We start from the raw sequence: 15,497 nt of genomic DNA on the forward strand, positions 1-15,497 counted from the left end.
TAATGTTACCTCATGGAGACAAATACATTTCTTGACATTTTTCCTGCTTCACAATTTTTTCGAGCAAGATATAACCTAAATCAAAGGCGGAAACTAAATATTTTCAAAAGAAAAGGAACAGTACAACTCTTCAAAAAAATGTTCGTCTAAAGTATCCACAAATACATAAAGACAAATATATCTTGTTAAGCATTGGCTCGACTAAACAGGGTTTTCTTCCCACTTTAAAACAAACAACACTTAACAAAAACATTATCATTTTCCTTTAACGTGAAAAAGTGTGACTTCAGAAATTGAAATTAATATAAATGCAGCAGGTAAATCACAATTAGTTGGTAGAGCGGACACAGTGGTCCAGTGGTATCACTGTTTGACAACTAAACCAGGGGTCGTGAGTTCGAGCCCCTGCTTCTCCAACTAAAAAATACTAACACTGGGATAAGAGTCCCGTGTATGGGGTGCTTTAAACCTGGCACGCAAATGAACCAGGGAAGCTTCTGGAATTTGGGCGTATTCTGTATTTTGCACTATCCCTCTGCTACTAGTATAAGATTACTAACAATATTCTGGAGGAGCCGCCCATATGGGTTACCGGTGGCGACTATAAATAAACTTATATACAAACAAACTAACTAGTTGGTAACAATTATGTTGCTTACCTCGTCAAACCTTTGCCTGTGTATACAGAATGGTAATATTGACTGGTTTCTCGGATTCCTATTCCATAATAATGATATCTGAAAATAGAAATTAAATTATACTAAAACTGGATGAATATACATAATCTCTATTTACTGGAACAGACATAAAGGGAAATGATAGTTAAAAATTCAAGTCAGACCAAGCTTTTAACAGGAAAACGTTAAAAGGAAAAGTTTACAAAATTGTTTATTATTATTATTATTACTATTATTTCTATTATTATTACATTTTTGTATTATTATCATTACTATGTTTTTGCTGTTGTTGCTGTTGTTGTTACTATTATTATTATTATTATTAATTTTATAATAATTTTTTTTTCATTATTATTTAAGTGAATATAATATGTCATATGACTCTTACTTTGAATGGCCTCTAGTTCCAAGACGTCTGTGGTTAAATGAGGAACTTCATGTCGATTGTCTGAACAACAATGATTCTTCAATGTAGCATAGATACTTTACATTACATCTTGAATACAGTCAATGATATTACAGAATTTTTTATTGATAAATAAATGAACAAAGGGGTTGGTGTGGTCCTATTTAAATTCTAGCGAGCCTGCTAAAAGACTTTTCGCGATTGCTTAGGATTTTTTTCTGGCGTTCTTTGACATATCGAATTATTGAAGGTCTAATGAATAACATCATTAAATGGAAGCCATGAATTCGTGTATTCGCAAAATATTCAGTGTGCCTTTACTAATATAAATCAAGGTTATGTGTACCTTGCCAAATGTAGCCGCACAAGCTGGTTCGAGGCCCTCCTTCCGACAAAAGTCCAAGTAATGAGCGTACAATATACATCTTGGTAAACAGACACCTTCACATATACAGTAATTTGCCTCCAACCTGAAATAAAATCATCTTTCAGTAAAAGGAAATATTCAGATTTAAGCTTGTCGCAGGGGACTTTGGGCAACAATAAGTCCCAAATTGTGCAAGATAACCGCGAGCTGCATAGTGTAAACGTGACATAGAACCTGCTAAATATATTTTATGTAAATCATTGATACTTGCTATTTACTTTTTATAGTACTAGTATACTAAACTATGTTTTTAGATTAGCATTTAAATGTTAGATATATGCCATAATGAATTTCGATGGCCAAACGCTGACTCTGTTTAAACTGTTTCGCATTTCAAAGCAGATCTATGAACATTTCTATGAGAATCTAAATTGTTATATTTTGAAAAAAAATAGAAACAAAAGAGACAACCATTCTTGAAGGAAATTAAAAGCTACTCATGCGGGGTATTCTTAAAGTCTTGTAACAATTGAAATAAGTTAATACTATTTCCATCTACGCTATTTCATATTTAAAGGGGAATATGCAACATTCGGCAACATATCTTATTAGGAAAATCTACGTGACATTAACATTTACGAAAAAATATGGAAATCGGATAACAAATAACAAAGGCATATGACCCCTTTAATACGAGATATGTAATAAACGGAAGCCATTTTTTGTCACATAAGGTCATCGTTCTTTCCTTATATGGACATTAAAAAAAACGCTAAGAGAGTCATATTTTAGGTCATAATAATAATATGAACCTTAGTTTATATGTAGAAGTGTATACCTTAAATTTATTTAACATAATTCTGCGATAAATACTATATTTGGTAATAAGTATAAAAAGAGAGAACGATGACGTCATTGTGTCCAAATATGGCTGTTGTTTCATAAAATTGATATTATCTAAATTGCCATATTTTTTTTTTTTGTTTGTTATCCAATTTTCATTTTTCGGCAGTTTATATGTTTCATTGTACTCTTTCTACCAGTTTATAGATACATTTTCAAGGTCCCATCTTCAACTGTTGCGTGATTTCCTCTATTGTGAGCAAACTGAATTTTTCTTCCTGTTTATCTACAATATTTATTTTACTAGTACAGAATGTCCACACGGTCTAACATAAAAATGTCATCTGAATTCACAAAGTTCATTAATAGTCTTCATATCTTAAAAATGATGAAATCTTGTAAATACGAATATACGCTTTCATTGAACGGTATCAATATTCGAAGATATCCGTGTAGGAAGTCCTACCGTGATATTGAACCAACTCGTTCTTCTCGGAGATAATATTTAATAACGTAGTGAGATATTACTTCTTCAAGTGTCATATTAAAGTAGAAGTTTTCGCTGAAATTTGATGATAAATTTGTAATAAGGGCCGATAGAGCTAGGATATTAATGTTAAGTTTACTTTGCTACCTTTTCTGATTAATATTGATCTGTTTTATGATTTTAATTTAATATATTTATGGTCGCGTAAATAAAAGGCAGTCAAAACAGTGTCGTCGATTTGAGTATTTTACACCTTTAATGGGTACTCAAGGAAGTACGTGCACTTTTTCAGTTGAATAAATGTGGCAGGTTTTTCTCCGAACTGTTGATCTTCCGCAAGATATTTAACTAACGCGGCCAATCTCGTGATCCGTTCTTGGCAGAAAAGCAGACGTCATACTGGACTTTTTTTAAACTCCAACAAAGCTGTAATAACCCTTACTGATATAATTTAATTGTAGTGTAGATGATGAATAATTTAGTGCACTCTACCCTAATGCAACTTGTGGTCATTACAATATCTTAAAATAAACGGAAGACAGAAGTGAAAATTGGCGTCGATCGGAAATGGGGTTGTCAGCCTCACCGGTGAATTTAGTATAAGGGATTTGAATTTCAAGTCAAGAGGTGCTCTGTCCAGTAAAAAAAATAATAACCAAGCATTTCGTTTACTTGGTTTGGAACAAGTGTCCTCATTTTGACTTGAACCAGCAAGCTCTGACTGAATTTGCAGCAATATTATTCATAGAATAAGGTTAATATCCGGGTCAAAAGTCTGTTAATGAAAGAAAAAAGTATTTGAAATGCTAGTATTATCTTAATCCCAACTTTTCCCTCAAAATGGAAGAATTGTTTTCTAGCACATTGACAATGGTGTTGCAGACAGTAAGAAATAAGGTCAGTCATTCGGTCCAAAAATGTGCTTTCGAAGTGTATCGAAAGAAGTCCAAAGTAAACAGACACTATTTTGTTTTCATTCTTTTGCGCAATTTCTTGCAGATCTCACGTTTTCAGCATAAAATGAGATGGTGTTCTTGTTTATATTCCATGATGCTAAGCTTTGCAGATCGATCTGAAAGTATATATTTAAATATATGCGTCTATTGATGGTAGCAGACCACCATTGACTGGTATTTCACTAGAAATTATTCACTACCATATTTTCTTTTTATCTTTTGTAGTCCTTTTAACTTTGAATCCTGATAATTCTGAATAATTTATTATGGCGAAAAAAATGTCAATAATTTAAAATACTTCTCTTTTTCACAGCATGTATGTATTTTTTCTATTAATTCATCGTAGACCATTTTGTTAATTTGCTTACAGATGCATTTTTTAAAGTATTTTCGTGTCCTAACGTGGCGCGTATCATATTTGACAGGTAAGAGCCACTTATTATACATTTCAACACATAATGTTGAGGTGCTGTCAGTTTGTAGTTTTCTTATATTGACCTTTTGCCCTGTGTATCTTGATCAATGATGATTCGATAAGATTAAAGCTGGGATCACTTTAGTCTTATACACCTGCTTGATAAAATTCATGTGGTACAAATATGGAAATACGGTAAAAAAATAAAGAACTGCCGCACGGGTTTTCCAAGTATTACCTGTGTTTCAAAATTGATTAAAAGTTGCATTAATTGTATGTAGCTTTATGTATATGAAAATAGAGTAATCGTGTATTAACTTCCTGTAGATTTTCTAACAAACGTTTTGTCATTCTTGAACAAAGAACACTCGGGCGTACCAGTTTAGAGAACAATCACACGTGGCTAGGGAATCAGTGCTTATTCTATGATCTGTCGTTAGAAATTCTTGTGCGACTTAAGACCGCTAAACTGCACCTTAGAACAGTTGTCGGTTAAGGTAGTGGACCAGTATAACAGTCGACAATTTTCGTTCGTTTACGTATTCTTCGTATGCGATTTCGGAACAATCGAGAAACATCGGGTATTTCCGTATTCTCCATATAATACATAGCATAAAAGCCGAGGTGATCAGATTGATTTCGGCCTTCTCCTGTTGTTATGAAAAATATCTTCCTGTTATGGCCGAAGGTTGCCGAAATTGCTGACGAAGGTTCCGTAATCGATTGTCATTAGAGATCCATTACCGTAATTGTCCAGGTGTGATGCCGTTTAAAGAGGCCAGAATCGTACGCCCTACCGACGTGAAATGTATCAAATGGCAGAGAGTCCAACCTTTTTTCAATACGACTTATTTCTACTATAAAACTGAACAGCTTAGACCTGGGGTCTTATGCACACTAAAATACTGAATAAATGCAGTAAGAAGCAGGGAAAAGCCATATCAGAAGGCCGCGTTTTTAAGTTTGGCGGTTAAAAATGTTTAAGGCATCAATACTTAAAAAAAAATGGTGTGGGAGCATTATAAATACATGAACAAGGTCCATATGTATTTGATAGTAATGGTTTCTAGGTGTGATTTTCATGCACTTCAAACATATTTATGCTCAAAGATGGTCTGTAAATAGCACAGCTCCGTAAAAAAGATAAGAAACAGTTGGCGATTGTAGTAAACGTGTACAAAAGCCACTTCATTTAATCCCAGAACATGTTTACTAATGGCATTTTAAACGGAAGTCCTCCCACTCAGACAATATACAGCTATGTCGGTCATCCTTAAATTTTAGCGTAATGCATTTTTTTAAATTCTCTTTTATACTTAAAACTTTTAACAATATGACTTCCAAGTCTCACATACTCTTATAATGCAGATGCAGGATTTTTTCTAGTGCCAGAAAAAAAGCTTCAATTCGGAACCGCTTCTGGTATACTTATACACCGGTTTCGAACAACAAATATGTATACGTATTCATTAAAAACTATATTTCAGAACACTTTTCATTTCTGTATGTCTATCGTTGTTACTGTGGATGAGATACTATAATTTGTATTTAAAAATATTTCTCCCTAAAACACACTCTAGTTCTGGGTCCAATGATATTTTGGGAACCAATCTCTGAATACAGCCTTGCCATTGGTCAGTTGTAAATGCATGCTCGAAAACAACCAATCAGTTGCCGGAGTCTTGAGACTGGTCTCCAAACTATGTATTATTACCTTAAGCCCTGGCTTTTACTCGAAAAGGGAATCGAAAGTTTTCCGAATGGTCACAAACGTTCCTCTGTTTGAACTAAAGTTAACAAAATTCGAAACAGATAGGCAACTTGTCAACAGTTATCTTGGCTTTAGATGTAATCTTGATGGAAGCAGGTTTTTTTCGTAGGACAAGTCAAGTTTTCTGTCATTATTTGTTATTACATGATTCTTTTCTGAAATGGCAATAGTCCACATGAAGTGTTTGTTTAACTAAAACAATAAATGATCGAACAGTGGTGGTTGCGGAATCTTGCAAACAAAAACGGTAGGGTAGCGTGATTTGTGGAAAGCGCACCTGACAATTCAGATAACATATAAAACCTTTTCTCTGTATATTTGCCAGCTGGTTCACTCAACTTAGTAAATTGTCGTACTATCATGATGAAATGATGATTCGTGAGTGGTGCTATTTTTGTAAACTTTTCTCAAGTATTCAAGTACTGTTTTCTTTCCTTCTAGAAGTATTTTAGGCAACAGAATATGTGCACTATTTACTGACGGATATTTTAGTTCGGATTTATTTGCAAGTTAGAGACACAGAAAAAAAAAATACTTGTAAATATGTTCCCGGTAGGACACTACATGAACGACAAGATTCTCGGAATGTTTTTTTTTTTATTACCTGATGATTCTGAGGTTATATACTTTGTTCGAATATTTAGTTATATTTGCCCACAATTCCGACAACAAAGTCTGAAATAGTTTATTTATTTTCTCTATGCCGGATTTCTGTGCACGACTGCATTCCGTCTCTGACTTCTTACTGAATATATTTCTGTTTGATTTTTTGTTTTGTTTCGATATTGTCCGATCATTAAAATAGCAAAATATTTGATTTAATATGTAGCCTCTCATTATATTGTGTCATTTACTCGTATGTCCGAATGATGCCGAAATACCATCGCGGAGAATTCGTAATCGTGCGGAATTTTCCGATTGTTATTAAAGGTCGAATGTAATTTTTTTTTTTTTTTTACTTCAAAAATGATTTCCGATGACTTGCGTATTTTGTTTCATTTTTTCACCCTTTTTGTGGCTTTTGTTTTTAAGATTGGAAAATAAGAATAAACACAATTCGTGATTTTAACATGTGCATGTTGGCACTTCCGTAAAGCTTGACTGCAATCTGAATAGGTGATCGTCCTGAAAGTAACCTTTCTATAACCTGTTTTTATAAAGCTGTTGATTTGAAAATCAAATGTTCTCCAACCACTTCAGATGTTAACGCGCTTATACATTCTTTGTACATAGAAAATGTGTCATTTTAATGGAATTCCTTTAGTTTACTTGCGGATTAGTAAAGCCGCTTCAAGTCTTTTGTAACAAAACCGGCGTTTGTCTTCTTAAAGATAGACTGAACTTTTATAAATATTGAATAATCAATGAGTATTTTAAACATACTTGTTTTTCGGCGGGGGCTCGAGCGATTTTCTTTATCAGAAGAATTGTGGTAAGGGAAAAAATAATCATTTTTCATATTACTGTCTTACTTAAAAGAAAATTTTGATCCCGGATTTCATATTCATTCCAACATAATTTTTATTAGATATAGCAATTTTTTATATAAAGGACTGTTTTGATAAACACTCGGGACTGTTGCGTAAATGCACATATATACTAATGAAACTATTGTTTGACAATACATTATTAAACATTGTATGAGACATTGTACTGTTTGAATGCTATAGGGGGAAAAACGTGACCATTGCTAAAATTTTACATTTCAAATTGATATGAATAAAATTACATTTGTAAATGTATATGAAAACAGTAATCTTTGTAGTCATTATAGACTGACCAAAATTACCGCTCTCAGTCTACACATCTGACAAAGCCGTTGGTATCATGTCTGAGCACGGTTAAATGTACTCCATCAGATGTTACATAGACACAGCCAACAGATGCGTGGGCAGAGTGGCTCTAAACCTTAAATGACAGCGCGTAACTTTGTTCTTTCGTATATTGATAAAAATGTTCAAAAAATATATTTTAAGCAATAGCTATTGTACTTTTAGTAAAATACTCTGCCATTGTTTTAAAAGCCAAGAATAAATGTCGTATGCATATCATCTGCGTTGTTTGGAAATGCTTTCCAACTTTATGTAGTGGACAGCTTATCAAGGAAATAAAGTTGAGGGCAGCCCGGTTGATAGCAAAAAAACGATCAAAAACGGTCGGAAGACAGGACAATATAGTGTGTTATGTTACACGAGTACTTAAGGACCAGCTGAATAGTATGTTTTCTTACAACTTACCCAAAACCCTCTATGGCCATTTTTTCGCTGACCACATTTTTTTTCATATGTGAAAAATAGGATCCCAAATTTCACAAAACACAGTCATACGTAAAATTCGTGCCCGTTGCAAGTTTTTCGTATGATATGAAATCGCATTCTTCACATTTCAAAAATTACCAAAAATATTCATTCTTACATTAATCGCATTTTTCACCTACTGCTGGGTTATGAACTCCTAAATGTATTTGCCGTAATGTAATTAGGCTCGATTCTTACTGAATTAGGCCCATCAGCGAGGGTTAACGTATGTTAAAGCTTTTTTGGGGAGTTGTTGCGGTAGCGCATTTGCTAGCGTGTTGATAGGCGCGGCTGTCGTAGCGGTGCGGTTTCAATCTCGGCTAGTGTCAAGATAAATTGTAATTTATGTTCATTATGGTACAGATTTCGGATCTGAGCTGTAAATTTGTAAAGAAAACGGAAATTTTAATCTTGGCACAAATATCTGCACTGAAACTACACATTTTACATGTGTTACACATGCTTACCATTGTAAGGTCATAGCAGTCTGTTTTTTCTTGTCACGCATGATCTGAGCTACCGTTTTCTTTGGCGCTTGGTTACTGTTGCCATTGACATCCACGTGACCAACTTCACTGAGCATTGCGCGTTCTTCTTCGTCAAAAACACTTTCCTCGTCTGTAAAGTTTTGTCCATCTTCTGCTGATGGTTCTAGGATATAATGAAAAACATCTTATCATTTATAAGCTTTTTCATGTTTGTGTTTTTTTCTGGCATAGACCGTCTGTGTGTTGGACTGATATTGTACATCTTTAGACAGAAATCTCTTCAAAATATTCCGGTGCTTACAGATTTCTTTTTATTTCAAATCAAAATGAAAGACCTTTTTGGTATGGCTATTTTTGGCGGGACAATTCTTTGTCAATATAAATGTATCTTTATTCCTAGTATAGTATATATTGAAATATGGTCAGGCATTTAAAACTATTTGAATATATAAGTTACTTGACGCAACTTATCAGAAACAGCAACAGTGGTGATATAGTTCTATTGAAATTACTCTCGCAAAACTTGTAGTGTACAATGTCTGTGTTCATCACAACACCAAGTCGCTCGAAAATAAATTTTCATGACTCACAGAACTGTAATCTATTAATTCTTTTAGTTTACAAACTATAGTACCCATTGTGTCTTTAAGGTGGTTCTGCACATTTCATGAACCGGAAGTAATAGAGTAACGTCATTCATCCACGTAAGTTAGAATATAGCCTGAACCTAGAATATGGAATCGAAAACCAATCTACGATCGCGAATGAATGATTTTTGATTGCTCACGTGCTGAACTATCCGGATGTCCTTAGACAACATAGAGATCTATATGGTTGGTAGCTTTGCATAAAATTCAAGAAAAATTCTCAAAGTTGTAACGTCTATTTCCTGCCACAAAGGCCAATAAAATACAAATGTATAATATGTGTGTTTATTTTTTACAAACATAATCTAAGGCTGGTTTTATCAGCTTATTCGAAATTTTATTAGGTGTAAACATTTTTTGGTATTATATAGTAACGTCGCTAATTTCATTATGTTTAAAATAGTTGGAAACGTTTCCATTCATGCGTTTCCGTACGCCAACCACAGGTTTTATTCTAGACTGTCAGGTTAGCATAGCTACTATAGGGTGTATCATCAAAACACTCACTTTTCAGACACAAAGGTATCTCTATTTACCCTTTTTAAATGCAACAAATAACTTTTAACAACTACATCTATGACTAGTTGAAAACTCTCTTTTTTCAAAGATATACTAGAACCAAATTTCATATGTATGTGTGTAAACAGCACTATGCATGAGGTTTAAAGTTGTAAACACTTGATAACGTGTGCAGCTAAGACAAAACACTGAAAGTTCTTTTTCAAAAAAGGGACTATCACTTCATAGTATTAACTTATGAACAGAACATAAGACTATTTTTTTATGAATGTAACTCTACAAACTTAATCAATTTATATCATTAGTAAAATTAAATACATTGAATTAAAAGTAAGAATCTAAAAATAAAGTATTTAAGGGAGAGATGGCCATAATAATAATAATAATAATAATAATAATAATAATAATAATGATAATAATAAATAATAATCTACATTTTAATTACAAATATGTTAATCATATCACTTTTCACGTTGGTAAATAGCGAAGATGCACTAAAACAACAAGAAGATGATTAAATGAAATCTGTCTGCAGTCATAAAACGATTAAAGGTGTGATAGCGACCATAAATAATGATTAGATTAGCGGGTGGTGTAATTGATATGGATAATCCGATTACTGTGACACGTGGCTTTATTATTATACTAATTATTACAGGTTACGTAATATAATTTACAACTCTAATATGATTCAAAATGTACGTGTTTTTCCTTTATTTTATTGCATGGTAATAAATGAGCGCAAAATGATAGTTTATACGCTTAAGTTGTTTCTTTTGACTTAATATTTGTTTAAAATGACTTTAGGGTTATTAAAAAATTATCTTGACGAGTTTATATACACTGCAGGACCAACACGCCTAAATAGCATTCCCTATATGTTTTATAAAAAAAAATGGACCATGTTTACAGCGCTGCCACACATAGCTTAACCAGTTTCAGAGTACAAATTCTAACCCCATTTTGAAGAACTGTCCTAAAACTGATATAGAGGGATTTACACTTTGCGAAGTCCTTAGCAACGGAAGTAAAAATTCGCATGCACACTCTACGGAAAGCTTTTTCCTGCCACATTTGCGTACTGCAAAATCACATCAGAATCATAATGCTGTGGCCTTGTATCAATATATGCTCTAAAATTGAGTTTTACTTCACCTGATTCACCCTTCTCTTTCACTTTTTCTTCCAGAAAAGAAAAGAAATGCATCCACAATGAAATAAAAACAAACAAACAAAACAGCTCTGTGGCCAGCCCAAGTAAAAACAATATGGTTTAGTAACCTGTCCGCAATCATGTGCCTAGACCAGATAGCTCCCGCAACGGTTCCTTAGTTAAGCTGGGTGTGCAAAGCCATTTCGCTTTGATTGCCGAAATTTATATTACATTTATATAGTGTTATTTTTTATTTTCATGTATCTGTAGTTTTTAAAGTCTCAAACCTTTGCCAAAGTTTGCAAGAAGTATTACATTAAATTTTTATGATTCAAACTGATACTTAAGAAGTATCTTACTTTGCAATATAATTATTAAAACTACAGCTATAGCAGAAAAGGTCACTATTGCTGCTCTTCAATGCATTATTCATATTTAAACACTCGAGAACTAGCTGAAACTGGAATGGAAACGTATGACGCGCAATTTAGATTTGCAAATTTTCAAAACATGCACATCTTCGGCTGACAATAAACGTGACCTATATTTTCAGTAATAATTTTGTTCTTATCCATTTTAGATCCCTTCTATTCTAAAATCAATATAGAAAATCTCTATGAGAAATTTGGTCGCATTTGACACAAACATTTCTCTTTAAATCAATATGCCTGATAAGAAATATTAAATGATTACTGGAAAAATCAATATATCACATTGTTACGAAAGGTGCAAAGATTTATATTAGCAAATGAAGAAAACCAGAAAAAAATCTTAGAAAGTTAGAGGGTATGAAAAAGACGTACGCGATTCATGTAAGCTTTGTACGTATAAGTGCACTAAAATACCCGAGCTAATTTGATACGTTGTCTGTTTATGTGTTGGCTTAAGTGAAATTGAAATTATATTTGAACACCTGAGTGTTATTTTATTCTTTAAGGGTTTGAAGTAGAGTTTGCTTTAAGAGCAGTTTTTGCAAGAACAAGTGGAGGTTTAGTGGAAAGACAGTCGGAGCTTTAAAATTAAAAAAAAAAATGAGTTTGCTAAGTTAGTTGTAAAAGACATTTAAAAAAAGCAGTTATAAGAGGGGTTTTATTATGACTCAGCTGAAAATTACATGTTGCATACTAGTGTTATTTAAATGTCTTCCTAAACAATGCGGCGAAAAGCGATGTTTGCCCACCTAAAACAAGCGGTGCTTGCCCGCTTAATAGAATATTTCCTCACGGTATCATGATCATCATGTAGCATGTACTATAATAAATAATTTCCTTTTCGTTTCTTATTAATATCAAGTTCTTGTACATGATCATCGCCGACATTTGGCGTTCTTTTTTTTTTCGTTTGTTTCATTTACACTTTGATATAAGTATGATTTGTTCTAACCAAGTATCTACGTTTAGCGGTAGCAATGTAATAATTATTTGAAACATCCTTCTAGGACCACCCGTTTTATCCCTCCAATTGCTGCAATGGGTGTCTTTAATAGCTTACTGGTTATGCTCAGGCTTCGCACGTAGAAGAGTGAGAGTTCTAACCCCGTCAGGGACTCGACTCTGAATATAAAAATACTAAAAGTCCATCTGATTATCAAGGTTTTGTGTGCGTTAAAGAATCGAGGAAGCTTATAGCATACGATTATCTTCTGGATCATGCACAAATCACCCGAAAGCCGTGAAAATGACTAACACTCATCTAAAGGCCGAGTCACCCATGATGGGCAAGCGGCGGCGACTAAAAATAAACGTGAATACAAAACAAACTGCCGCATTCTCCAAACGTTGCCGCACAGCGTGCTGTCAATTTCAACTGTCTATTTTTTTTAACATTTTCAATATTTGTTAAAGAAACACAGCTGTGTTTCACTTTTTATTTACTTTTTGTTTTACACATGCTCAATTAACAATAGAATATACAACCCGAAATGTGCATTATACATGCAAATATTAACATTTACATTACCGAAGAGAATTTAGATTCGTCATTATCGGATTACGAGTACTTCTCAAGTAGAAGACCAGTATTTGTTTTTCTTAGTGTTGAATTTCGGCAATTCAAACAGATTTTAAATCATTTTAAACATTTTAAACAAATCTTGAGGTTATTTAGTCTACTGACAATCTCGAGCCATGTTTGATCATATAAAATATATAGCTTTAACTTTTCTTTAATGCATCAAATTTTTACCTTTAAACCAACGGTAATTTGGTTTTATCAAAGTCGTAAAATTAGTAACAGTATAAATCTAAATTTCTAAATTTTCAACAACAAAAATTAGTGGTATTTTGTTTCAGATACTCATTCAGCAGAAGAACAATAAAATCTTCAAGGACGAATGAATATTTTTTCGTAATCGTCATCGATTTCTTCATTCAAGTGGTCTTCAGTATCAATAATTAAAAGCCAAACAAAAAGTTTCCGTTTCTAATGTATTCTTGATTCGTCAGTAATTTAGCGCTTACCCAAGAAACCGAGCCATGTCGTTGCCGTCCATCGTTCACATTTTCGGAATGTCGATATTCGATCTTTGTGTTTATGATATTTTGGCATTTTTGGAATTTCTACAGGAAGTTGATTGTATACAAATATAAAGAAACACGGAACGCGATACACAGTGAACAAAAAAGATAAAAACAATAGAAAAATATGGACATTTGCGTACAATTTATAAAATGCATACATTTGCGTTATGAGTACATACAATCAATGGGGAAAAGACGGAAGTTGGTGTACAATTGATAAAATACATATATTTGCGTTATGAAAATTTAGTAAGGAACTCGCATCGTTGTTTTTCTTTTTTTAATGACATAATTATAATCATGCAAAACATATTAATGTCATAGTAACTTATGTTAACTGCGACGCATTTTCTACGGAATGAAGTTTGGCATGCATAAAATAAACGAACTAAAGTAAACTTAAAATTGTGAACGCATTTATTAGAACTATAGTTTATATCTTTTTTAAAAAAGCAACATAAAAGCTAAAGAAAGAAACAAAAATACTATACTACGAAATGAATTTACGGAGAGATTAGAACTCTTATTTTCAATTTCCGATCGCATTGACAATGCGTATTTCTATTTTTCATTTTATTGCATTTTCCAGTTTAACATTACCGCTATTTTTAATCAAAAAATTGTTTTTACATATTTTATCAAATATCTTTTAGATTTCGTATAGTAGGCGTCATCTCGACTGAAACCCACCTATTACAATGACAGTACCAAGTTTTATAAATTATAAGGAATATAATATATGTGCTAAAAAGACCCTAATGATTTAAGATCCTTGGTAATATTTCTGATTCTGTGCACGCAAACGCGTCAGAGCTTTGCCAAAATAAGGATACAAATAGCAAGGGCGTTGACAAAAACAACAGAAACCTCAAATTTTAAAATAATACCTGATTTTACACTAGATTTCGCGTATTTCCTGTTATACGCTGTATCCGGCGAGCTATCCGACGACCCATGATCAGTGTCTGGTAAACTGCCTTCCCGACGGAATCTTTTCGCCGGATTCATCATGCCGCCGTGATGATCAATGGTTTGAGGTGGTAAAGTTCCCAACATCTTCACAAATATAAGTTAATTAGGATATAATATGTTTATTTTCTCACAGTTCTAAAATCCATGATCGTATATTTATAGTTTTTTAACTTTCAAAGTGCCTTTTTTTATTTATCAGTGGTCACAATTGTTGTATTAATGATGTCGGCAAATTAGGCGTTAAAAACGAATTATCCAGGTGTGACACACGTGCGGAATACACAAACGAATTTCACAATAAACACGTCGCTTTTATGATGTCAAAAACCTATACCCACTATTCTGAAAGCGTTCTATTACTTAATTAATCCACTTAAAGTTTGAGCCTAAAAATATCTAAGTTATTAAAAGAACAGAAATGAGTCTTGTTATAGTCATATGATAATTGTCATGTAAGAACTATGCAATTCGCGAACAATTTACAATGAATGAAAGTATGGCGTATGTAAAGTCTTCATCATCGTTTTTATTTGCACAAAATGTGACACTTTTTTTTACAAAAGATAAGCATTCGGTAGTAGTGTAATTTTGATTTGTTTAAATTGCAAGCTGATCCGAAATAAAACAGTTTTCAAGTACCATTAGCATAAGCGAAGATCAATAAAGCAATGTTTCAACGTCCAGGCACAATATTCCAAAGTTTATATATTTTGTGAGTAGTAAAATTTCACAAGAAAAAAAAATCTACAATCCATTTTTGATACATTTACAACCCGTATGATCAAACACTACCATGATAAGACTTAAGTTTGGGTACAAAATTGGGTAACAGCTAAAATCTCGCCAGCAGACGAGATATCACGTGATTTTGTGACAGGTAATTGCAAAGATAAGAGACTGTAATAACAATGTCATTTTTCTTCATTTTATCAAAACTAAATCCCAGCCAATCAGTACCGGCTAAACAGATAAACCCTTTT

General features: G+C 33.1%; 1 protein-coding gene across 1 annotated transcript in view; it reads right to left on the reverse strand.

Moving 5' to 3' along the window:
* LOC123537315 (DNA-binding protein RFX6-like) overlaps window positions 1-15,328 on the reverse strand; it is a 39,417-nt gene extending 24,089 nt beyond the window's left edge. Inside the window, 6 exon segments of the mRNA XM_053529049.1 lie at window positions 660-737; window positions 1,066-1,101; window positions 1,103-1,125; window positions 1,430-1,553; window positions 8,687-8,870; window positions 14,433-15,328. Coding sequence (XP_053385024.1) covers window positions 660-737; window positions 1,066-1,101; window positions 1,103-1,125; window positions 1,430-1,553; window positions 8,687-8,870; window positions 14,433-14,601 — 614 coding nt within the window. The 5' untranslated portion in view covers window positions 14,602-15,328.
* Between the last annotated feature and the right edge of the window lie 169 nt (window positions 15,329-15,497).

Source organism: Mercenaria mercenaria, chromosome 17, assembly GCF_021730395.1.
Source record: "Mercenaria mercenaria strain notata chromosome 17, MADL_Memer_1, whole genome shotgun sequence".
NCBI classification, from domain to species: Eukaryota; Metazoa; Mollusca; class Bivalvia; order Venerida; family Veneridae; genus Mercenaria; species Mercenaria mercenaria.